At 33.1% G+C, this 26,923-nt stretch overlaps 1 protein-coding gene across 1 annotated transcript in view; it reads left to right on the forward strand.

The window, feature by feature from the left end:
* Positions 1 to 12,406: 12,406 nt before the first annotated feature.
* LOC134258649 (uncharacterized) overlaps positions 12,407 to 26,923 on the forward strand; it is a 36,375-nt gene continuing 21,858 nt past the window's right edge. Inside the window, exons 1-3 of the mRNA XM_062741192.1 lie at positions 12,407 to 12,904; positions 15,036 to 15,275; positions 18,982 to 19,476. Of these exons, the coding sequence (XP_062597176.1) occupies positions 12,517 to 12,904; positions 15,036 to 15,275; positions 18,982 to 19,476 (1,123 nt within the window). The 5' untranslated portion in view covers positions 12,407 to 12,516. The remainder of the gene's footprint in view (positions 12,905 to 15,035; positions 15,276 to 18,981; positions 19,477 to 26,923) is intronic.

Here is a 26,923-nt window from a genome sequence, read left to right on the forward strand (position 1 = left end):
AATGAGATCATGTAATATCTTTTAACATCGGTGACTATTTCATCCATTCTTTTACATCTCAGAAGTATTTTTATTATTTCAGGGAAAATATGCATTGTACATGTTTCTGTAATAAACAGGATTATAGAAATTTTCCATATAATACAACACAATCTTAGCAACTGAAGGCAAATATTTTATCAAGGGTGTGATCTATTTATCAATATGGTTTTCAGCATCTTGCTCTACCTGTAATGACTTGCTCCAGGTTAAAATATTTAAATTTAAATTTTGCAAACATGGTTATAAAATTCTTTAAAAGCCAAATAGTTTAGGCACAAAATGCTTATATATTTCCTATCATTTGTAAAGTGTACACTGAATGAGATGTGGAATGTTAGAATTAAATATGTTTTGGACTTATGTATGCTTATGCAGATAAATTTGAATTCAACTAGGGAAGGTAAATGTCATACTTATTGGGTTTGCAATCTAGTGCAAGAGTATAAATATCCAAGACAAATTTGACAATTTAAATAAAGGGTATAAGTAACCCAAGAAGAACAGGTAAACATCACCTGTTGGGTTTTATTCTAATGTTGGGATGTAATATCCAAGAAGAGTTGAACCAATGTCCAATACCTATTGGGTTTTCTTTCTTATGAAAAAAAATTTGAGTAACCCAAGAAAAATGTCCAATACCATTTAGTTTATTTACTATTGAAGGGATGAAGATATCCAAGAGGAATTGGACAGGTGTCCATTACCTGTTGGGTTGTATTTTGATGATGCAATTCAAGAAACCCAAGAAGTATTGGACAAGTGTCCATTGCCTGTTGGGTAGGATGTAGATATCCAAGAGGAGTTGGACAGATGTCCATTACCTGTTGGGTGGTATTCTGATGAAACAATTCAAGAAACCCAAGAAGAATTGGACAAGTGTCCATTAACTGTTGGGTGGGATGTAGATATCCAAGAGGAGTTGGAAAGGTGTCCATTACCTGTTGGGTTGTATTTTGATGAGGAGATTTAAGAAACCCAAATAGAATTGGACAATGTACACATGTTCAATTGTTCTTGGGTAGTTTAATCCTTTCGTCAAAATACAACCCAACAGGTATAGGACACCTGTCCAATGCCTGTTGGATACCTTCATTCTGTCCAACATGTAATGGGCATTTGCTTATTATTAATTGGTCATGACTCAAAAAGGTTTCTCCTTAAATACTAAATTTTGTTATTCAAGAAAGGTTGAACAGAGTCTGAGATGTGTTGAGTTGTGTTTTCACAATTGAGTTTTTTTGCACTTAGGTATTCATATATTTTAATATTAGTTATTTTGAAATATACAGGTGTATATCCTTATTGCTAAGAACAAATTAGTTAGGTGTTACAATAAAAGAGCTATATCCCAGAAATTGACAAAATTATGGGTTCAAAACCAAAGGTTTTTAGTCTTGTCTGAATTTACCAGCAAATATTAAATATATAATAAATTTGAAATGAATAAAAAACAATAAGAAAAAACCCAATAAAATACGGACACCAGGATTAATATCCAATAAGATTTGAACAGTAACTACCCAAATAATGCTCTCTCGTGTGTACACTTTTTTGTATCCAATAAGCAGTATCCAATAGGACTTGGACTTGATGTACCCAATATATAACCAAATGTGTGTCCGTCCGTCCGTCCGTCCGTCCGTCTTTCTGTCTGTCTGTAACGCTTTCGTTTCCACACGATATCTTGAGAACCCTTTGAGCTTTCGCAATGAAATTTTGCATAGCAACTCCCTATGGGCTAAAGAAGACCCCTATTGATTTTGAGGTCAAAAGGTCAAAGGTCAAGGTCATAAATTCGCAAATTCTGTCTGTTATAACACTTTCGTTTCCACGCGATATCTCGAGAACCCTTTGAGCTTTTGCAATGATATTTTACATAACAACTCCCTGTGGCCTAAAGAAGACCTCTATTGATTTTGGGGTCAAAAGGTCAAAGTTCAAGGTTGTAAATTTATACATTCTGTCTGTATGAAACACTATCTTTTCCAGGCGATATTTTAAGAAGATTTTGAGCTTTTGCAATGTAATTTTATACCAAAACTCCCTAGGACCTCTCTCACCCCTCTCAAAGTGTCCCGCCCCGCTTGTTTTATTAGTATTTATTGTATTACATGTCGCTATTTTAAGCATAGGGGCATGAGGCGAGTTATTACGTATAAATTACGTATAAAACAGGTTCTCGGTGGACTTTATATTCTTATTACATCTAATAGAACTGTTTAATGAAGGTTAAATGAGACACCATGCATTGTGTAAAATTTTGACAATATCAAACGTGAATATATACATGTATGTAACGTTATCTTTGCATATAATTTCAATTATTTAAAAGCGGCGCCGTGGTATAGTGGGTATGTCACTCGCTTCACATGTGAGAGGGCCCGGGTTCGCATTCCCGTTTAGGCATAATCTTTTTTTTTTTTTTTCGAAATAGGTTTTTTTTTTTACTAAATGATAGTATTCAGCACGTGTAATGAAAAATTTATGAGGTCTGGCTTGTACAAACTCATATAATCATCATTACAGTGTGATGAATATTCCATATAAAAAGACTCTTCAATACACATAATAAAGAATTAGCAATCAAACCTTTATATCGATATGGCATATTTTATTTGCTTCAGTATACATGTATACATTTAATAATTCTAAAAATCCAGTCAACGGGATACGACCCCCCCCTCCGACCCCCGCACTGGTTTACTTTTTTCCCTAAGCGGGGGACACACATTCTTTGAATTAGCTTGTTTCACTTAAATTTTGTAGAAAACTTTTCAGTGTGTTTAATTTTTTTTTACATTCATAATTAAATAAAAAAAAACAACTAACAACACATCTGAACCGATAAAATTGAAAAAAAGGAGATTAATCATAAAACTATTATTAACTATTATTAATTTAGTACTAAATCATTTAAATAGAACATTTTTAATTATTAGCTCATGATAGAGTCCAAATTGTTCTAATCATGACCACTGGGCCAGAAAAGCTGAAACTTATGTGGAAGCACCCTGGTGTAGTGTAGATTCTAAATTGTTCAAATCAGGACCCCCGGGGGAAGGGCGGGGCCACAATGGGGAATCAATGTTTTACATAGAAATATGTAGGAAAAATCTTTAAAAATCATCTTCTCAAGAACAACAGGACCAGAAAAGCTGAAACTTATGTGGAAGCACCCTTGGGTAGTGTAGATTCTAAATTGTTCAAATCATGACCCCCGGGGGTAGGGCGGGGCCACATCGGGGAATCAAATTTTTACATTGAAATATACAGGAAAAATCTTTGAAAATCTTTTTTTCTCATGAACCACTGGGCTAGAAAAGCGTTAACTTGGAAGCATCCTGGGGGTAGTGTAGATTACAAATTGTCTAAATTATTATCATTGGGGTAGGGTGGGGTCACAGTATGTATTACAAGGGGGAAATCTGGTAAAGAACAGAATGGTCAAAGATTCTCAGGTGAGCGATGTGGCCCATGGGCCTCTTGTTAAGAATATTTCTTTTCATCGTGTGACAAAAATGTATTACATTCCTTCTGAATTTATATAATTGAGTATAAAACGCATTGTGAACGTATTGTGAACGCAGCCAGCGCAGTGAGAACGCCGTGAACACGAGGTGAAAACTCCTTACGCGCCGTGACAACTCCGCGAAAGCGCAGTCAATCGCCGAGAGATCTCCGTGAAAACGCTGTAGAACTCCGTGAAATCGCCGTAGAATCGCGTCCGTCGCCGTAGGGACGCAGTGACATCTTCATCTTCTGAAAATTTTACATAATTTGAGCAATTTTCCTGCGATTCCACGGCGATTTTAAAATTTTAACAACGCCGTAATGACTCCGTGTGAACGCAGCTTGGTGTGTAAGGACCTTAAGGAAGCAAATATAAAAGTAGGAAAATAATATACAGTGTAGAAATTAATATAATATATATTTTTAACCTATCTTTACATATTCTCGGAAATTTTAAGATTTCTTTGTTATATGAATTTGAATTCACATTGATAGTACATTTTTAAGAAGTCAAGGTAAAAAATGGATCATATGCAGAAATTATTTTGTTGCCTGCAATGAATGTCTTAGTATTTTTTTCAACCGTATATCACAAAATTTAACTAATGAAAAGTGCTTCATGATCGAAAGTACCCTTTTGTTTTGAGTCTGGGGGAAATAGGAAAGACAACTCTTGCAAGTAAACTATTCAAACGATTTATTATAACTTAGAGTTAGAAATTTTATTTTGTTAAAACATTTTGTTTTTTAAAACAATTGTAAAACAATTTGTCACATTTAATTCAAAGGCATATATTTCTTTCTTTAAAATTAATAATCATCATATAGGCCAAGGAAAAGGGTTGTTATGTTTTGTTATTATAAGATGCCATGAAATATAATGTTTTTTTTTTTAACTTTTATTATTAACATGTCGAAGAAGATAAGTCATGTAGTCATATCTTGACACCGATTTTTCTGCATTTCGCTTAAAAGAAAACAGTGAAGCAACATTAGAGGCGATATGAAAAATATAAAAAAATATATTCAATTGTATCATTACCATCATTTAATATTTTGAACTTTCATTAAAAAATAATAATATTATATTTTAAAAGTAGTGCTGTAGTAAAGTTGGAATAAAATTAAGGCTGTATGGAGCCTTAAGAGATATTACTTAATTAAAATCATTGGCAGGTCTGTTTCTTTCAAACGTACCCGTGCGGTGTAAAAGGATTATTTTCCCATCTTTGCAAACCCCTGCATTTTACAATTAAGGAGGGTGAGGGTGACCCTATGTTGCAAGAGATATCTTTCAAGTAAATTCAAACCTTATTCATATTGAAACATCTTCAGGTAATGAAAATTCAAGTTTGTTCAGATCATGAACCTTCATAGGGGGAAATGACAAAGCCATGTGTTATATTGATATAGAAACAGCCTCGTGTCTGCTAGTAAAAAGATTATAAGGAACAAATAGTCTTTACAGGAAGAGAAAATCCTTGCTAATTCATTTTGATACTGAAGCATCTTCAGGTAGTGTTTATTCAAGTTGTTCAAATCATGACCCTGGTGAATGTTGGAACTACAATAGAGAATCACATTTGTACAAAAGGATAATTATACAGTGGAGGGGAAAATCTGAAAAGTCCTTTATTATATTGTTTAAGAGCATCGATAGTGTAAAATTTCAGCCCCCCACCCCCCACGTGAATTGTTTAATAGTGAACTGACTTGTGCATTTTTAGCCAATGTTTGGAGGTTATAACGATGTGGCCCAGTGGCTCCTATAGGATTTTTAATATTAATTTTTAGCAATGGTGTTAAATTTTATATTGACATACATCTATATTTGGATAATAAGTGTGTACTCTTCCTATTCTTTGTGGTAAAATTCGTCGATTCATTCGACGTTAAAATCATTAATAAGAAAAAATAATTCTTTTATATCACATAAACCCTTTTAAAGCAATGTGATAGTTCCTAGAAAAACAACAACTTGTTTTCCTTTAAATGTGAAATGTAGATCAATGAATCATTTCAGCTTAATAAGAGTATGTACCTTAAAAATTTCAGCGATAGTGATTTAAACTCATAATGAAGAAAAATGATATATTAAGATATCGCAGTTGACATTCTCATTGTCCAAGGTTTATGTATCTTGTGAAAAAAGTAAACTTAATAAGTTAAGATTTCTTTAGATCTTAATATTAAGGTGAGAGGGACACAAGAACAAAGAAGCTATTCTGTCCAATAGTATATGTATTGACGTTACGTTTTCATAGCGCTACAGAAAAATTGACGTCATGCTTCTAGTAGTGTAACTTGCTTGACTGGTACCCTATCTCTACCTCTTTGTACTTAAAATACGAGTTTTAAAAGTCATAGGCTACTTATACTTAAAATTAAGAATATAAAAGGCGCTGGGATTTATATACATATATGATTAATTTTGTTAATTACTCGAAGCACTCTTAAACGCTTTTTCATGTATTACGTTGAAGCAAAACGAATGAATTTTACAAGTAAAAAACGTCCACTGGACAAAAATGTTGAACCTCCTAAATGTTGCGTAAAATATTAACTAATGGAGTAAATTTATTATTCTGACATTCAATCTGGTCGATTAAAGTAGCACATTATGAACTTTCAATTATTTCTGTATTCGATGGGGAAAACAATAGCATTTAAGGACTCGAAAATAGGCATTGTCTTATTTTTGCACGTCATTATAGACGCTTGACATTTCTGTTGAACTTGTTGTTTAATAACTAGCTCCAAAGGATGCAGTTTGATATCAACATCAATGAAATATTAAAAATCTATAGGAAAAGCACATTATTTTGATATAATTTGTTCCTATTTAAAGTTTCTTGTAAATAGGTAAATTTATTGTTTAAATTGATATGCACGTTTTTATTCAAAACGTTACAGATTCTTCATCCGTAAAACTATCGCTTTCTATTTCTTGCCAACATTTAATGCAAAATCGTTAAAAAATCACAAACCAAATGGATTGCTCTTCTTTTGAAAGGAAAATGAAAATTCTAGATTCACTTTTGAACGCGCTAAACACGAAAAATGCGCGATCCCTACGAAAGCCCAGAAGGCTCATTCGAGATTCAAGTTTTGAAATACAAGATTCGAAATTCGAGATTCGAGATCCAGATTAACCAATCAAAAGGCTCATTCGAGATTCGAGGCTTGGAATACGAGATTCGAAATTCGAGTTTGGAGATTCAAAATCCAGATTACCAATCAAATACGAGTTCAACATTTGAGTACTCCTCTTTATTATGTTTTATCTACCAATAAATTGTTTTATATATTTATAACAAATGAGTCAATTGATTAAATTACAATGCAAGAAAGAGTGTTATATATATAAGAGGAAAAGTAAAATAATCATTGGATTTTTGATCAGCAAGATATACTTCAATTTATATTATGACTTCTTAAATATTAAATAGAATACATACTGAAAGGAAAAAGAAACACATAATAGCATAATAGCGAAAAAAATTTAACTATTGCGCCAAAAATTATGAAAATTGGTCAAATGTGTATTTTGGTTACTGTGCACTAAAGTCGCTGGTCAAAATTACTCAACCATGAAATGTATGATGTCACTAAGGGGAAGTGATAAAAAACGAAACACACATGCATGTTGTTGAAGACAATTTTGTGATCACATTTTGTTGTGCCAAGAGATGCATTAGAGTTATAGACACTGTTTTCCGATATTTGCAGTCAGTATAAATTTCTTGCAAGCATGGTATAGATGTCGGAAGTGACATGGGGTCTAGTAATTGAGTTGTATAAGTGAAAAAAGGCAACAACATGTTGCTGTGCACTTTGTTTTTAACTTTTTAACCAAAAAAGTTATTTTTTCGGTTGTCAAAGAGTAACTCAAAAGGTTTCCAACCAACCATGAGGGTGACGTTGGCGAGTAACAACGTCACAAGAATATAGGGCTTTTCATCATGCTACCTCGGTTATTGTCAAGTCAATATCACTGAAACCGATATTTTTACGTCAGGCAATCCTACTCATATTTTTACCCTAATACTGACAGAAACTCTCTGCTCTAATTTGGTACTCAAGGTTAGCAACTTTACGTCGATTTTACTCTCACACGCACACGTACGCGCCGTATGCGTATTGTTCTTAGCATGTTCACGCTGAGAAAATGTAGCCAATGTTTGTTGATACTTCCTTACAAATATTCACGTGTACCAAATCAGCTATATTCTCTAAATTCTATCCTTAATCAAAAATTCGTGGGATTCATTGGGCGGGGGGATTTGTTAGCTTTTGAATAATACAGCTACTCTCAACCATTAAGACTACCGTCGGAAGGCTTTAATGATAATCCTTGAGAAAGATAAATGCTCCAGTAAACCCAATGCACAAGAAAATCAAGGCTGTTATTGATGCGCAAGGGAGATGATGATATTTTTTTTATTTTAATTTTGGGGGTTATCGACATATCAATTTCAATAACTCAGGAAATTATCAGTTAAAGTCACACAAAATTTTGATTACTTGTTGTTTAAAGTTGAATTTAAATGTTTGATAACAATACTGGAAAACATATTGGAAATAAACGTTTTAATTTTATTCAAAAGTTTATTATGCATTTCTTTTTCCTTTCAGTATATATCAGGAATATATATATTTTTGCATTGTCTATTTTATTTAAAGGGTTGTTGACATAGTAATAAAGTTATAAATAATATCTAAAGATTAACAAAATCCCCAGCCCTACTTCGAACATCTGCCCATTTTTCCCGACACTGAAAATGTGACGTTAAAAACTTGAAAGGCAATGTAGCTTTGATAAATAAAAACCGCGTTCGTTTTCCTTAAAATTCCTTCAATTACTTATCTTCATCTAAGGCTTTGATTTCTTGAATTAATTAACAATTATAACATATACAATACAGATTGCCAATATAAATTAAAATAAATGCAGCATTCATCTTATCTTCAGGCACATAGCATCGTTTTAAAAAGTGGGGGTTGGGGGGGTTGGGGGGCAGCCACAGAAATTTGTTTTTACTTACCTGAAAAAAGTTGGCAAGCCAAAAAATAATAATAATAATTAAAAAAAATGAAAAAGTGGCCAGCCCCCCTCCCCTCACCCTGTTGCTACGCCCCTGATCTTATATCAAACAGTAGATTATTCTAAATTAGCTGCAGAACTATAGCGTTATGGTTTCATATTTTAGTTTCTGACCGTACCGTTATGGTCAAAGATATAGATATACTCGTAACACCTTATAAAGCTACAGTTCTATTCAGCAGTCAAGTCTCACTGCACAAATGTAACCTTTATAAATGTTATGAAATATAAATCCTTGCATTACTATACAGTGTAGAGACGATTCATGATATTTCATAACTTACGAGGGTTGTCCGTAAAGTTCGTGGACAAGCTAAGAACTAAGTTGAAGTTGCGTCATTGATAATCATTATTAGCATATTTCTAATCCTTTACTAAATGTGAACTGGGAAATGTAAAACCTGATTAAATTTCAACTATATAATTACAATTATGACTTCATAATAAGACTTTGTATGGAGACCCGGAGCACCGCAAACTGTTAATTAAAAAATTATCTATCTCTTTATAAATTTCGGTTGTATTTTTAAAAATTCTGCAGAAATCTGGATGACTTTTACATTATGAGGTAGACAGGAGCTATCACTTCAAACCTGCAAAATTTGATCATTCAAAATTTTAAAATGGCTAAGCAATAAAAATAAGAACATGCTAAGATGGATCGGAATTGTTCAAAAAGGGACGTTTTCGGAATAGGTGGAGCAGTGAGCAGGGATAAAATTCTGCGTAGACATCGGATAAACACCTACAGAGACCAATACATTTTGTGAACAATCGGGAAGACATATAATAAAGGAAGCAATACATTAGTATTTAAGTAGCATATAGTAATTTCGGACGGAGGGAAAAGTTTACAGAATGACTTACGTGAAGGAAAACCATCATTCCGAGATTGCAGTGCTGTAAAAAATTGAACTTTGTAACGTGACTTTACCGTAAATACCGTCGGTTTTACGCGGACAGAGGTTGAAGGATTGCAGGATATGAGACAGGCATTGTTAAATATTATTTTACGTATGAAACCTGAACATATTGTGCACATATTTATGACTGGTTAACGCGACATAAGAAATGTATGGAATTAAACGGTGACTTTATTGAGTTAAGTTACATGTACTCGTATTTAGCTTTTGACGTCAGTAACGTCAAGGATTTTCAGTTTAGTGCTCCGGGTATGAGTATGTGTCTTTTAATCTGATAAAATTAAACTAATTGTGCTTTGTTTTTGTTGAAAACTTGCATGTTAATAATAAGGTCAACATGTTCAAAAATTTATTTTTACAATAGCCCCAAAACTGTATGAGGTATAAAGTTAAAATTTTTACAGTTTATCAATTTTTCATTGATTATCAGATGCAAAGTAACATTTGATAAAAAGAAAAATACTTGGAAAAAATATTAATTGAGAAAAATTCTTCTTAAAAATGCACATATTTTTAAAAAGTACACCTAATTTATTCCGTACTCTTAGTGAAAACTATCATTGCAGAAACAAAATTTTTTATCGATGAAGGGCAAGTTGGACTTGGATAGTCTCTGAAAAGTTGTTTTCCCTGTTTATTTTGTCCAAATGTTAAAGACTTGAAAGTGAAAGTACATTGCAAATGGCGGATTCTACATGGGCCTTGTCTTTATACATGTCATGCTTTCAATAACAGCCTTTCAGAGACCATTCACGTCCCTTCAATGATAAGCATATATTATTTCTGCAATGATGGTTTTCACAAAAAGGACAGAATAAAGCAGGTGCATTTTTCTAAAATATGCACATTTTCTGATACAATTTTCTTCAAAAAATTCTTTTTAAAAATACATGTAGTTTTTATCATTTGATACTTTGTATATATTTTATAAACTGTAAAGGTTTTGACTTTCTACCACACATAGTTTTGGAGCTATTGTGAAAATATTTTTTAGAAACGTTGACCTTTGACGAAACCTTAATGTTTGTCAGTAATCATCAATGTTGTCCACGAACTTTACGGACAACCCTCTTATTATAATCAATAAAAATAATTTAATTTTACTTGTAACACGTCATTTGATTGGAAAAAAGACTTTATTCATTTTGTATATCATAACTTGCCTACGTCACAATGAGTTACGTCAAAAAAACGTATTACTCTGCTTGACGTTACTTTCAAAATTTAGTCATTGTGAAGCATTATTCTGAGGGAAAAATTGTCTTATTGTCTGCACTGAAATTAAATTAAAAGGAATGAAGCTTATTTCAACTTATATTATACGATATAACAAAACTTGCGGTTTATAAAGCGTAAACAGCCCAAAGTTATGTTATATCTGGATAACATAAGTTGAAATAAGCTTCATTTCTTAAGGACATACGCAATGTACCTTACCTACTGATAATTTTTCAAGATATTCTAAATTTAAACTTATAATACCATTACATGTTCTTAGACAAAAAATCAGCATGCGTTACCTTTAATTTAAAATCTTTTGAATTAATCAAAGAAAAAAATACCAAAATTACAAAACATAAATTTCAGATTTTTTTTTTCATCAAAACTGTTTTAGAAGAGGTGTACAAATACATAATTTATATAGACTTTGAAAATATTGCACACATGTCCTTCATTTAGTGTAACTCTTCAAATCCAGATAAGAATCCAATAAAGTTCAAACTACGTTGTCTATGACCTCAAATATTCTCCCCCAGCTATGATCTGATAGAAAAGTCGACCTACTTAGACCGCAAGTCAACATAAAACAATATAATACTCTATATATACGTATTTACTGTGTTATTTAATGAGAAAAATAAGATTATATATGTATTTTTCAAGATGTAATATAAATTTTATTTTTAGTTCGTTTTAATACATAAAACATTTTTCTTGCATTATCATTTTAGCAAATGGTCGAATTGTTATAAATATAATCAACGAATTCTTGATAGTAAAATAATAAAGGGAAGTAATAATATGTTGAACCCGCTTTTGATTGGTTAGTATGGATCTTGAATTTCGAAAATCGAATTTTGAATCTCGAATTTTGAAACTCGTATTTCGAATCTTGAATCTCGAGTGAGCCTTCTGGGCTTTCGTACGATCCCTGCTGAAAAATGTAACGCGTTACACGCTTAAAATACCTTTAATGTGCGCTTTAAATTCTAGTTTTTGCATAAAAAGATATTTAAATGTTATTTTTTTTTACTAGAATCGAGTAGTTCTAGATCTATTGGAAATCTATCCTTTAACTCCAAAATCATCCATATTGCGAGTATATTTTAATAGTTCAGATTCTAAAACTGTAAAATGGAACCAACATCGCACGTAACGTACCATGTAACGTTTCTCTCAGTTTTCGGATTTTTGCTGGTGCCTTTAATATACATGTAGAAATAAAAAGATGATCGTGTAAGGGTACTGAACACAAGCAAAAAACGATACATAAATTGATATATATTTTTTGATTGACTGTGATTAAAAATGACACGAATAATAAATCCCTGAAATATAAAGAAATCGTAGGTTTTCCTTCAAGTTGGTACTTAGACATGAGAATTTGTTTTGCTTCCTACATATTATATATTTCCATGCAAGATTTTGCACAATTTTTTAACCTTATGAGAAAATCTTAAGGAATTTTCCCACTATACTTGGTAAACGTTATTCTGGTTACCAATTTAAATGTAAATTTATGCGAAATATTGCTGATTTCTGAAAAAAGTTTGTGTTATTTATCTATAAATTAATTCCTAAAATTATACGTTTATTATTATTTTTTTTATTAAAGATCAGTTCTCCACACTGACTGATGACGAGGTGTCCGTGTTATTCTGTTTTCTGTGTTCTGACTCCGGTCCTCCTGACTTTACTGACACAGAGTGGCTGGACATGCTTAATGAGATACGACATGACGTGAACCGTACAAAGAATCCTGTAACACGTGAGGAAGCACAACAGACTCTGGACAGACTGAAGTCACATGATTACCTCTGGGAAGATCAGGATAAGGTAACGGAGGACACAAAGGATGAGACAATGTATAGGATAAAATCGATAAACGATGTTATACCATTCATTTACAGTAGTTATGACACAGCCAGTGTGTACCTGAGATCAGAGAGATACAACAGAGAACCTAGAGAGAAGTGTGTTACTACTCCTCTTTACCCTGGTTCTCTTTACCATGTTTCCTTACTGATACGCCGTCTACAGATGAACATACTGACTCACGTCACCATGAAGGACAGGATGATATATGATAAAGTGTCTGAGATCTGTGAGTATAACATATGTCTGCAGGATTTGCACCCCTTTCTTTATGCTTAAACACAGTATTAGTTTTAAATAAAATTTAGGACACGCGGATCATTGATAATGCAGCTAAGATTTATCAGTTAAAAAGAACAATGATTTGAATAAGTGTGTTTATACCAGGTTTTTTATTTTTATTTTTTTTTTATACAAAAGCTTACACTACCTTCAAAATAATTGCTAAACTATAAATGATTGAAGAAGCAGCCATATCCTGCTTTTTATTGATTCTTAAAGACCAACGTTCATTCAAAATTGTTGCATTTTATTCTCTGTTTCATTTTATTCTCTGTTTGGAGAGTAATATTCAAAAAAGAATATGCACTTTTCGGTCATTAGATATATTAAATTAATACGACTTTAGAATCCCTAGAATTTTCCAGCATTCTTATAATAATACATCATTAATTCTAAAGTTATTTCAATTAAGTACACTACATGTACGAATATTTCATTCTTCAGTACGTTTTATGTGCCCACATAAACATATTTTAATACACAGTCTGTTGTATTTAAGAATATATTTATAATATTTTGTTTTCATTCTCACGAGAGATGACACACTAAGTTTGATTTTCGGATGTGAAGTCCAAATGTAAGCTGCCATTTATCAATCGGCAATCCTCGGCTGACTCCACTACGCTACATACAAAAAGTGCGAGGCTGATTGGTCAGTTTCACGCGATATTACGATTTTCTAAATATAGAGATGTACACAACGAGCGATCTGCCTTATTATTGATAAAGAAAACAAGCTGCAAAGAAATCATAGAGAGTCCAACACACAATATCGCCTAAATGATGAGGTTTTTTCCAAAATATACACTACATGTTCAAATGTATAGTCTTCTTGGCTATCACATAAATGATGGCCAGAACTCGAAAGAATCTTCTAACTAGGTCATCGCGTGTGTAAAGATCCTCTGCAGCCGAGGCGCGGATCCAAGTATTCACAGAAAATCAACATCAAATTTAATTAAAACATTCACATAAGTAATTGCATTACTGACTAATAGGAAATGTTGGTGAAAACTTTAATTTTTTGGTACATTAGTCAGTTTTTAACGCGGTGTCATTCTTTAAAAAATAAAACAAGTCTGATTAATCAAATGCATTATGAAATTAAAAGCAAAAGTTATAAGCAGATACATTAATGTCTATAAAAAAAAAAAAAACAACAAACATTGGAAGAAAGATCACAAAGAATCATTGTGAGTATTTTCTTGCATGTCTAATCTATTCTTTTTAAGGATTTATCATGATAAAAGAACTTGCAATTTATGTAGTTTTAATTGCATAAATGGCAAAAAAAATCTTCAATTTACCCCTCCTATATTGAAATGAAGACCGAATTATAATTTATACATAATAGTTTATATGTTTAGTATGCAGATAAAGTTAAAACACACACACAAAAAATATACGCACAGCACGTGAATTTGGACGGCCACTAGTGGCACATGTATATTCCGAAAACAGCCGTAAGTTCGGGGTTGGCAAATTCGGACTTTTTTTCTATTATGCTGATATCATACTGACATTATTTAATTTGCGAAAGTGCTAGGATATCTGTCAATGTCATGAAGCGTGTCTCAAACTTTGAAGTTTTGATAATTTCCAGATAAAAGAGATTTTTAAACATTATTTTATTACATATCATGCAGTGTAAAATGCTTTAGCAACATATGAATCATGATATTATTAAGACAAGTTTAGAAAATCATATCTACAAATCTGTGTACCAGACCTTTTAACTTTGTACTGCTGTAATTGTTTAATGCCAGCCCTTCCCTTATCATCAAGTTTTGTTCGAGTATAGTCATGTAATAACAAAATTAATTTGTTTTTCGAAGAAAAATTTAAAAAAAAATATTCCCTTCCCATCCATCACATAGGATTTTGATTACTCCCCTTTTTCTAATCTAAAATTGTTCAGGTAAGCTGTCATTCCTCTTCCCCAGAAGAATAGAAAAATCAGTAATAGCTGAGAAAAAGTTACACTCCACTGTTTATTCTGTGACTTTAATGAAGCCAAATAGATGACATTTCAGGCTTTCTGGAAAGCCAAACTTGTAATACTTTTATACTTATTCTAGTAAATGTTCCTATGAGTATTGTAAGGGGAAGAGAACAAGATAGAAAGGATTTTCAAGAGAAATTAAAACAGGAAGGGGAGAGAATCCAAAGCAGAAAAGCAGCAGTGGACAGTGTAGATCACGTGACGTGGCTCTGGAGATACGGGGGATACAATAGACCTGACATTGTGAGATCCTGTATAGGTCTACATCAACACAATGATATTTACATCATCGACAACCAAGCTTACAGAAAACCAAGTACGTGTATACTGAAAATTATTGAATATTCACGGTTTACATGTTATGATTTCACATACACTTATTAAATAAGTAAAATACTAGAAAATGATTTACTTGTGTACATGTACCGGAAATAGCTTGTTCCAAACAAGAGCAACATATATAGCTGAAGAATTTCGGGTTTAGCTGGAATGCGGAACGGAAAACAGAAAATTTATGTCAAGCAAATAGCTAAGATTCGATATAAACCAGAGGTAAAAAGCAATTTTCTTGATAAAAAAAAGTCATATCTGTTAATAAAAATGTATCGTAAAGTACATGATACATCGTATATTCATGAATCATGCACGCCCCCAGAACTGGCACGTGTACATGAGATGTGTTATAAAATACATACTGATTAGACTCAGATCCAGAGTATCCATCCTGAACGTTTCGTACAAGGAGAGTTCTGATTCATAAAATGATAAGATATTGTCTTGAAATAGGAAGAAGGAAAAAGACTGCTAGAACGCATGTACATACAAACGGAATAATACGTAGTTTTGATATTCAGATTAGGCAAGTAGTGGCGAATCTGGGAAGTTTGGGGTCGGGATAGAGACCTATAATCACATTAAAATAAAATAAAATTGATTGTTTAAATCCTATGGGTTTTTTTTAACATACAAGAGGAGTGGGGGCTTTAGAAAGTTCTCAGACCTTTCGAATGAGCAGAAAAAACAATCTCATATGTTTCAAGTATTTATTCATGGTATTTGCTTTAGTACCTCGTTGTGTGTCTTTATCCCCTCGCCATGGCTCGGGGATAAAAAACACACAAATCGCTGAAAAAAATCATATCCAACTACAAATCATGGAAAATTTTATATATAACCCCATCAGGCCAGAAAAAATGAAACTTATGTGGAAGCATCCTGGGGTAGTTTAGATTCTAAATTGTTAAAAACTTGACCCCCAGGGGTAGGGTGGGGCCACAATAGGAAACCAGTTTTACATAGAAATATATAGAAAAAAAATCTTTGAATATCTTCTTCTCAAGAAACATTGGGACAGAAAAGATGAAACTTATGTTAAAGCATCCTTGGGTAGTGTAAATTCTAAATTGTTCAAATCATGACCCCTGAGGGTAGGGCGGGGCCAAAATAGCGAATCAAAATTTTACATAGAAATATATAGGAACAATCTTAAAAAATCTTCTCAAAAACCATTGGGCCAGATAAGCTGAAACTTATGTTGAGGGTAGTGTAGAATCTGAATTGTTAAAATTTTTTGACCCCCGGGGGTAGGTGGAGGCCATAATAGGGAATCCAAGTTTTATATAGAAATATATAGGAAAGATTTCTTCTCAAGAACCACTGGGCCAGGAAAGCTGAAACTTAGGTGGAAGCATCCTTGTGTAGTGTAGATTCTAAATTATAACAATTAATATGATGGTGAACGCTGGGGGAGGGGGTGCTGGGGGCCACAAATGATATAAGAAGAGGGGAAATCTGGTAAAGTTAACATAAAAGTTCCTCATGTGAGCGATGTAGCCCATGGGCCTCTTGTTTTTCTCTCACCATGGTTCATCTAGAGATCTAACTTTTGTGTTCTCCCACTTCGTTTTCCTTTTTACTATAAAAATGATCATTAACCCCCCCCCCCCCCCCATAATTTTCGTTAATGTAGTAAGTTAGTGTGAAAAACTACTGAAACATGTTGGAATTGGAACACATCCCTCCCTCCCGAATTGAAAACTGGTTTTCTACCTTTTACTTGTCAAATACCTTTCAGCTAATTTGAATCCACCATGCACCCCCAAATCCAAACACTTTAAAATTCGATTTGATGTGAGCAATTTTCATTGATATGAAACCGAACATGATTAAATCTACTTCTATTTTATAACAGGTGATTTAATATGTACATGTATCAGATATATCGTTTGTGATTTATTTTTGTATTTTATCTAAACTAATTGACCCCGTTTTTCGTTCAGAGTTTAGTAACACCGGGAGATATTGCAAAATTTATGAGTGCAGGTTATATTGAGAGATAATAAAATATGTATTTACTTAAACAATTAAATGCTAGTGCGCTTCATGGTTATACATCAGCAGATCAATCGCTATGCATAAATCCATGTTCACTGGATATCTTTGTTTTGTTATGCCCCGCCATGAATATGGCCGGGGCAAATAGTGTTTGTCATGTCCGTTCCGTCCTTCTGTCCTTCCGTCACATTTTGCGTTTAGCTCTGTTCAAAGCTAAGTTTCAAAGAAACTGTCTATGATATTTTCATCAAACTTCATATGCTGATAGATATTGATGAGAGCTATTGCACTGCATCAAGTTTTTTTTACCTTGACCTTTCATTTGACCTTGACCTCTTAAATAAGTGTTTAGCACAGTCTTAAACATATTATTCAAGATGGTGTTATCAAACTTCATATGTTGTCAGATGTTGTTGACAAACTAGCACAATTGATGCATCTAGTGATGAACAATACCAGATTTGCTTCGGATGCTGGATCTGACCTACATTTTCCAGATGAATGTTTTTTGGAGCAGGTCTATTCCTAAGGAATTATAAGCCCTATTTGAACCAAACTTGTATGGATGATACATCTAGAGATGGTCACTACCATACTTGCTTCGGATGCTGGATCTGACTTACATTTTCATTCTCAAGTAACTTTAAGCCCTGCCTGAACCAAACCTACATGGATGATGTATCTAGGGATGGACACTACCAGACTTGCTTCAGATGCTGGATCTGAACTACATTTTTATTCCCAAGTAACTATAAGTCCTACCTGAACCAAACTTGCATGGATGATGTATCTAGGGATCGACACCACCAGACTTGATTCGGATGCTGGATCTGATCTATATTTTAACTACCTAAACCAAACTTGCATGTTTTAAAGAAACCATTTATAATTATATTATATTTTCAACTTTATTTGCTGATTCTTACTGATCAGAACTTTTCAACTGAATTAACAGTTTTTGTCCTTTGTATTTCCTTTGATCTTTACCTCATTTAAATGAAATAAGTGTCAAACGTCATATATGTTGATACATACTAATGTAAGCAATTCAACTGCATCACTATTCAAGATATTCTGATCAAATTTTATACAAATTTTCATGTTGCTTTACTAATATATCCTCTGCAGGGCATTCATGTCCTATGAACATATTTCTAGTTTATTAATAATTGCAGTAAGGGTAGTCGTAGTCAGAACTATTATTCAGTCTAAAGTATTTTTTTTAAAAAGAAATAGCAGGTCATAAGCGTTGAAGTACCAATTAATTTGAATTCAAATTAGAATGATTAATAGCTGATATCGATAAATATTTAAACAATATACATGGGTTTAATATCTCAAATACCCTTCATAAAAGCAATATTGTTGAAATACTTATACAGTGCACTTTAGTATGATACACAAGATATATATGGATTTAAGATAATATTAATATCCTTAACATGTTTTTTTTATCTTATATTATGCATGGTTTGAATTAATTATCATAAGTATGAACTTAATAAATATTAGATATATTTCTTTTATATGTTCAGTCTTTTTATCATAAGCTGTCCCTTTTTTATCAATCTGAGATAAATCAAATCTTCCTTATTGAAAGTCTGAATTTTGGAGTGCGTAACAAGGATCTGAATTTAATCAGATTGCTTTTATATATTCCATTTATCAATTAATAAATCTAATTTTAGGTGAGTACCACGCCTATTCACCTGAAATAAGATATCTTCTGTACTGTGTTCTTCTGGTGGACGATTATTCTTTTGATGACAATGATCAGGCCAACAAAGTACTGATGACTAAACTTAGAGAAAAATATTTCACAGATATACATTTAAGAGACGAAATAAACTTGAGGGATATTCGGGAGAAAGTCGTTGATAAACAGGGAAACACCTTTAAATTTAAATCAGAAGATATCAGACATGACGTCATGTACGCCTTTGTTACGGAGTGTCTGGTGAAGGACAGTGATCTAGAGTTTTTCCTGACCACGGCGTCACGTGACTTGATATCAGAATACTGCCGGTCCTGGTGGTATGAGAGGAGTGAGGGGGAGAGATGTCTATATGTACCGGACAAGCCGGATAAGATGTATGACCTCTTCATAGACAAACTACAGCTGGACATCATCACACACTGTACCGTGTCTGACTGGAGGATTCATGAAAGGATCAGTAAACGTTGTGAGTATTATTTATGTATTATACCTAAAAAAAATATTCATTAAGATGTGATAAAAGGTGAATCCTGTTTTATATTTTTAAAGAGAAATATAAATTTCCGAATATAGGTGATGCATATGTCTGGTTTCAATTTATATTTTATGCAGCCAACATATACTTGGGGAATTGAGAAAGTTTAGAAAGGTATAATTTTTGTTCGATAATCACCCGACTCTAATTTTTTTAAAAAATATTCTCGACTATCGTCTCCATCATTTAGACGCATGTCCCTTTTACACATATCGAAGCGGTTTGATGATCAAGACTCATTTCCATTGTTTCCAGGGCGACAAAATTTTCTTGTTCTGATACTGACACAATATACAACGCTGCAATGTTAATGCTTCCTACAGCTCTACCGATAAATGTGATGGTTTTTTCCACTGAATATCGTTATCTGTATTAAAACAAATTAAAGCCAGTACAGTGTATATTTTTTCCAAGCAATATCCAGTTAGATTAGAAACTCCACAAAAGGTCGCCAATAAATCTTATTGTAGATAATATTCAAAATTATTTAAATCATGACCCAGGGGATACGGCGGGGCCACAATAGGGGATTCAAGTTCAACATAGAAATAAATACGAAAATACTTTAAAAATCTTCTTCTCAAGAACCACTGGGCCAGAAAAACTGAAACTTATGTGGAAGAATCCAAGTTTAAGGTAGGACAAAACACCCGTGAAATCTATTTTAACCCATGTCTTAAAAATTCCTGGAGGAAAAAAAAGAATAATATCACTTTATTGACAACAATGAATGATCCCTGAAAAAAATAAGTTTTGGCATATTTGCGTTATATTTTGTGAAAAAATCAGAGAATCCTAAATATTGGTCACTTAGGAGCTTACATTTTGGAATTGGTTTGAGCAGTCTAAGTGCAATAAACAAGTATGTAACAGTCTGTTATAAAATGCAGAACAACTTTTGTTCCATAAATAGTAGAGGGGAGATATTTGGACACATATATAAGGAGTCTCTATTCTGCATGTACTACAATGGTCAAGGTCATATCACGAGGTCAAAGGTCAAATATTGTGATGGCATCTACTTAATCTTTCAGTTTTTTTGCCATTGATTTTTTTAATCGCCAAAATATATCTTAACGCACCAGTTCAGTTTTCTTTATTTTTACAAATTTTATTCAAGGACCCATTTGAATCATTCTGTTGATTTTTTGTAAAAATTGAATTATACATTTTCTCTTAAGAAAACTTAAAATGTCGGATATTTACATGTGAATTTTCAGTTTCTGATACAATGTATGTTCTATTTTACGTAATATTTTACCCAAATTTTCAAGAATCAATGTGACTTACTGATTTAAAGTAACAAAAAGGTTATCTTTATTAAAAGTATTACACAAATTTGCAATAGATCAATTGAAAATTCTAATATAAGGCTCATTGTCAAGTAGAATGTCTGATTTCGCAATCTTCTTACAGGGGTCTGATAGGCCATATTTCAGACTATGTGGTCAAAAAATGTGCGGGTGAAATTTCTTTTATATAATTTATAAAGAGATATTTTGTATCCAAGAAGAAAATATCAAAGTTTCAGAAAAATTGAATTTGAGGAAAAATTTGACCTATCTATTTGGTCCTACCTTAAGAAAGTAATATATAGGGTAAATACTTTCAAAATGTTCCTCTCAAAAACCACTTGGCCAGAAAAACAGAAACTTACATGGTGTATGTGTAAGGATCCTGGGGTAGTGTAGATTCTACTATGTCCAAATCATGACCCATGGGAGTAGGGCGGGCCTTAATAGGAAATCCAAAAGTTTTACAATGAAATATATGGGAAAATCTTTGAAAATTTCTTCTTATGAACCATTTGGCAAGAATGCTGAAACTTATTTGAAAGCATCTTGGGGCAGTGTAGATTCTCAATTGTCCAAATCATGACACCTGTGGGTATGGTGTTGTCACAATTGGTATCACAATGGGAGATATGTTAAAGAAGAGCATGGCCAATGTTTCTCAGGTGAGCGATGTTGCAATGGGCCTTTTGTTAAACATAATGAAACCGATTAAGTAAGGGGAGGGGGTTATATTCAAGACATTTTAAATATTCGATAGAAGCAACAAATCGTCGACTTGAAGGGTATGTTTCTGGGTTTTAATAAAAGAGGTTGTACTATGTGATGTGTCGATATCAAATTTAAATTGCATTTCACGGAAAGCAATACATTTATGATAATCAGTCGCGCCTTATGACACCGAGGAAGACTAACGTAGCAACTACACGTGCCAGGAGTCACAAATACAGCAGCCGTACTCACGCTGTTATTATAAAGCTTTACATTGAAGACATGAGGAAATCATGAATGACTAATATAGTATAAACTCGTATCACTTTTAACACAAATTATGTAGTGTAATCTTGTTAAACACGTAAAAGGAAATATGAATAGATCCAGTAAAGTACATTGAACAGATGAAATGTTAAGCAGTTACTGGATTGTTCTTTATATATATTCAACCAGCAATCAGTTCTACTGCACATAACCATACTGAACATTAATGTTTACGTCTAAATCAAACGTTCTATCATTTCCGATTAGTTAATTGACACAAACTGCTTCATTGATGTTAACAAGTAGTAGCTGGTGTCCGAAAACAAGATTTTGTCGATTTGCACTTTACCTGCAATGCTCCATACATGATACAAGTTTAAATGTCCAAGTAAACTGTCAACTGTAGAAGTCAATGCTTCTTGTAAAAGTCCAAGAAAGTTGTCAAATAATTTGAATCCATTTTCAATTTCAAGTCATGCCTTTGTAGTTCAGAGAAGTGAAGGCATGACGTCCAGTGCTCTGGGTAACGTACTGTGAGCTCAAAAGGAAAAATCAAAGAAAACGTTCTGATCAAAAGATTCAATGTATTGGTGATAAATTTGCAATTAACTTTTATATTTCAATGAACTTAAAATAAAAGATACCATAGAGACTGACCCATCTGTTTCATATTAAGTTGAATATCAAGTCAAACAACCAAACTTTATGACAAATGAGATGACTAACTTTTCAATCCTCAACTTGATTAGTATGCAGCAGTACACCATCATTAGTGGGGCATGGAGTTTTTACATGTATCTCACAGCTAATTCGATGCCCAAGAGATATTCAACAATTTCATGGGTATGAACAATGAACAAGTCAATAATTCAATTTTTACATTATGAACGTATGAACAATTTCTAAACAGAGGTAATTATAAATTATTGACAAAACAAGTTAAAGAAACAAGACTATCTGCAGTCTCGTTTGAAGTTATCATTTCGTAAATGTTATGGTCGATATATATACAATGACCTTGTCAGCAAATACAATTTAATATTGAATCAAATGCTGACTTATTTTTTCGAACTTCTTGCTTATTTTTTACGCACTGAATTGGTGACAGAAATTTTTGTTATTTCCCGATCATGACAGGGAGGCCATGTAAACGGTCGGTAAGGGATGGTCACTCCTCCATGGTAGCATATGTTTTGGAAGTTCTTGTTTGATCTGCTCCCGTTTCGTATATAATCTTAAGGAGTATTGAGCTTGAATTCTGTTCGTTAAGTACATATCTTTCATTCTTTTTGTTATGTTAATTTTGTTATTTATAATAAATTGGTAGATATAATAGATACATGTACGAGTGTCCTTGAGGTTCATGGCAGTCTCTATAATATAAACATTTAAAGGTAAATTGTCATGTATATTTATGATGCAATGGCAAACAATAGTCGGTTATCTCCTGCTTCTGATCGCTAGACGGCAGCAGTGTTCCCGGTCCAGCATCATTTGTTTACATCAAGCAGCGATGGCGTGTTCAAGCACAAAGTATGCAAATATGACCATCAAAGACCTTAAAGATGAATTAAAAAAAAGAAATGCGCGACTTTCTGGTCGTAAAAAAGAATTAGTTGAAAGGTAAATATATATATGAATAGTTATTATGATTCCCCGATCGGTAAATTAACGGCATTTTGTATCGAGTAATAAAGAGGTCAATACACATGTACATAAATATATGTACAAGATGCTTTATGAAGAAATTTTAGTTAGTTTAGGGGAAAGTTATCAATGTTTTTAGAACTTTAAGGAAATATGTTTTTTTTTTCAAGACTAGGCCTACTTATAAACTGATATAAAAACACGTGTATGCATGTAATATATCGGTGTTGACGGTGCAGTGTGTACACACGCATGTTATACAATGGTAAACACGGCCGTTCTGTCAAAAACAAATGAATAGAGAAATACTTAAGTTGATCATTTTACCTTTGTTTTAGACTAATTGCCTATGATAGAAACCAGAATTTTGGACAAACAGAAGATTTAGAGCCCGAATATAAGATGACCTTACCTGACCCATTATCGTACTTTGATGTAAATGCCGACTCTACGTTTTCTGGTACTACACTTGAGAAACTGACAAGTTACCTGGCCAAATTTGATAAGCAATTGGACAATAAAGTAAAGCGGTTATATAATGAACGAACAATTAGGTATTTCAAAATATCCTATGATAATGATTTAACTTACGTTGCCTCTAGTTGCTATGCTGAGTACAGGAAAGGAATTTCATACGAGATTGATTTGTTACTTGACAAAAATGGGTCTATAGTTGAGGCCCAGTGCGAGTGTCCTGCAGGGGAGGGACCCAATGCTCACTGCAAGCATGTCTGCGCAGTGATATATGCCTCTATTATGTTCAAGGAGTTCAGAAACATAAAGGTTGAAGAGACATGTACACAAAAACTGCAGAGTTTTCACAAGTGCAAGAGGTTCCTCGGTAGTCCAATAAAGTCACAAAACATCAGCATGCCAGGTGCAGACGAGTTTACCAATATGGACTTTGATCCAAGGCCAGATCACCTTAGAAATGCTCCCAGCTACAATGACTATTTTAGAAACCTTTGTTTAAATTTTTCAGGCATATCCAATATGCCTATATTTCAACTCTTTGAACCTGCTAATGCGTATGCTGTTGCACATGACCATGATTATTTGAAGCTTACACCTCAAGATAACTTTCTTGAAAGAATTGGCCTACTTAATATTACCCAGGAAAGAATTAATGCTATAGAAGAAAGAACTAGGGGTCAGGCAAATAACTCGACATGGAAAAATGAAAGAACATTGCGGCTACCATCATCAATGTATGGAAGAATTTGCAAAGCTACGGAGCGCACGGATATGATAAAGCTGGCCAATTCTTTAACAGTTGTGTCAGAGATTAAAGCAGCCCCTTTGGAACATGGTAGAAGACACGAGAATACTGCTTTACAGAGATACATGGAAGATACTGGACTCAAAGTCAATCCTTGTGGACTTTTTGTGTCATTTGATTTCCCACACTTATCTTCGTCGCCAGATGGGATTGTTTCAAATAATTTAATTGTTGAAGTGAAGTGTCCCTATACATCTAGAGATAAACCAATTAATGTTAAAACTGTGCCATATCTTAAGAATGATGAAAATGAAACATACTTCTTGGATGATAAACATGACTACTTTTATCAAATTCAGGGCCAAATGCTATGTACTGGAGCAAAAGAATGTACACTCATTGTCAGTCATGCTGACAATTTGAAAATCAATGACATAAAATATGTATCAGTTTCCAGAGATGAAGCTTTTATTTTGGACATGATTGACAAGTTAAACAACTTCTATTATGTGTATTTCAAACCTGCATTACTTGACAAACATTTTTACAGACCATTCAATAAGTAAACTTATTACATATATTAAACTGCTATCTGAATTTGTGATTTTTTAAATTATACAAAACATTGCTTCTCAAGATGTTATGAGCAAAATGTATTATAGTATTTGAAAACTTGACAACATAATGCACTATGCCTTTAAGCATCCCTAGGAATGATGCATGTTCTAAAATTACACAACATGTAACAACAAAAAGTGATATGAGAGGATATTTTTGTCTCTGTGCTATTCAATGGAATAGTAAGAATTTTATAAGTTTTTCCTAGACCAATTATTCTTTCGATGTGTACCCTTTTACTAGAAATCTTCCTATCTCTAAGAAGAATTTTTCCACTCATTCTATTTCTTTTTCTGAAAAAGGTTGGAATATTGACAGTGACATCCATCCGTGCAAAAAGATCCTGAACATTAAAACCCTTATCCACCATTACACTGTCTTTAGGATCACATAGGTTCACTAGCTTACTTCTCTCTACAATCTGCCTATCACTTGTACTACCTCCATAAGCATTTGATATAAAACTAACTAATCCACCTGGTGTTGAGCCAACAAGTATCTTAATAGTGTTTCGATTCTTGTATAATGAGAATGTAGCCTGCTGTGCCCTTGGAGCCTTAGGCTTTTTGATAGGACATTCTGTGCCATCAACAATAATTCTAGTGGTAGGAAATTTTGCTTTAAAATCAGAAGGAGCAAAGTATTTGACTAAACTACGAGATGCCCAAATATTAACTTCTTGCCATTGCTTAGACATGAAAATTATCCATGTGTAGACAATATTTTTAACAGTTGACTCAGACACTGAAAAAAATCTGGACAATTCAAAATTGGTTAAATAACGCCTAAGTTTCATCAAAGTCATGAAAAACTGATTTTCAACAGAAACAGTTTGATTGTCGACTTGAAAAAAAATGTATTTCAAACAATAAGCAGATGGACCTAATGTCCTAAGAACAAATATAAACTTACAATAAGTTTCTAGACCAGTGTAAAAGTGCATCCCTACATTGTCATTCACAAAATTTTCCACATCAAACATTGGTTTATTTTGGGTTTGGGTTGCTTTCCCAAAAGACTCTTGCTTAGACATAATATCACTTTCCCTATCTTCACAAATATTTACTTCAGAAACAACTTCTTCTTGCATTTCTATATTTGCATCATCATCTTTACTAAAGCATTCTTCCAAGTTTTTCCTACAACTGTTTTCAACCTTGGATCTCGCTCTCTCTCGTTCAGCAAATCTTTCTTTTCTGTTAGACGAAGATTTTGACTCTGGGTTTGTCCAGGGGAAAATGCTGGGCACAGCTGATAATCGCAGTCGTCTTATTGATGGTTTTTTCCCTAAAAAATGCAGTATCAAAGCATTAAGAAAACATGATACGATAAAGTGTGTGACAACATATACAATCAATTTTAATCATAGTATATTATGTCTCTGGTATGACTGTCTTTGAAGACAATATTGTTTATTATAATGAATATGCAATGCCTACATTACCGTCATTACGACCTTTAAGTTTTTATATAATTTTTTTTAATTACACAAAAACATATCAGATAATTAAAATGCGTGAAACAACAAACATCAGCTGATTTTACTTCATTTTAATAATATTTTATAGCGCTATTATTAGGCTAGTGCCGTGTTGAGCACATACCAGCTGCATACGTAATATAC

The sequence above is a fragment of the Saccostrea cucullata genome, unplaced genomic scaffold (genome assembly GCF_032062105.1).
Source record: "Saccostrea cucullata isolate Sc308-1 unplaced genomic scaffold, CSIRO_AGI_Scuc_v1 ctg3124, whole genome shotgun sequence".
Taxonomy (NCBI): Eukaryota; Metazoa; Mollusca; class Bivalvia; order Ostreida; family Ostreidae; genus Saccostrea; species Saccostrea cuccullata.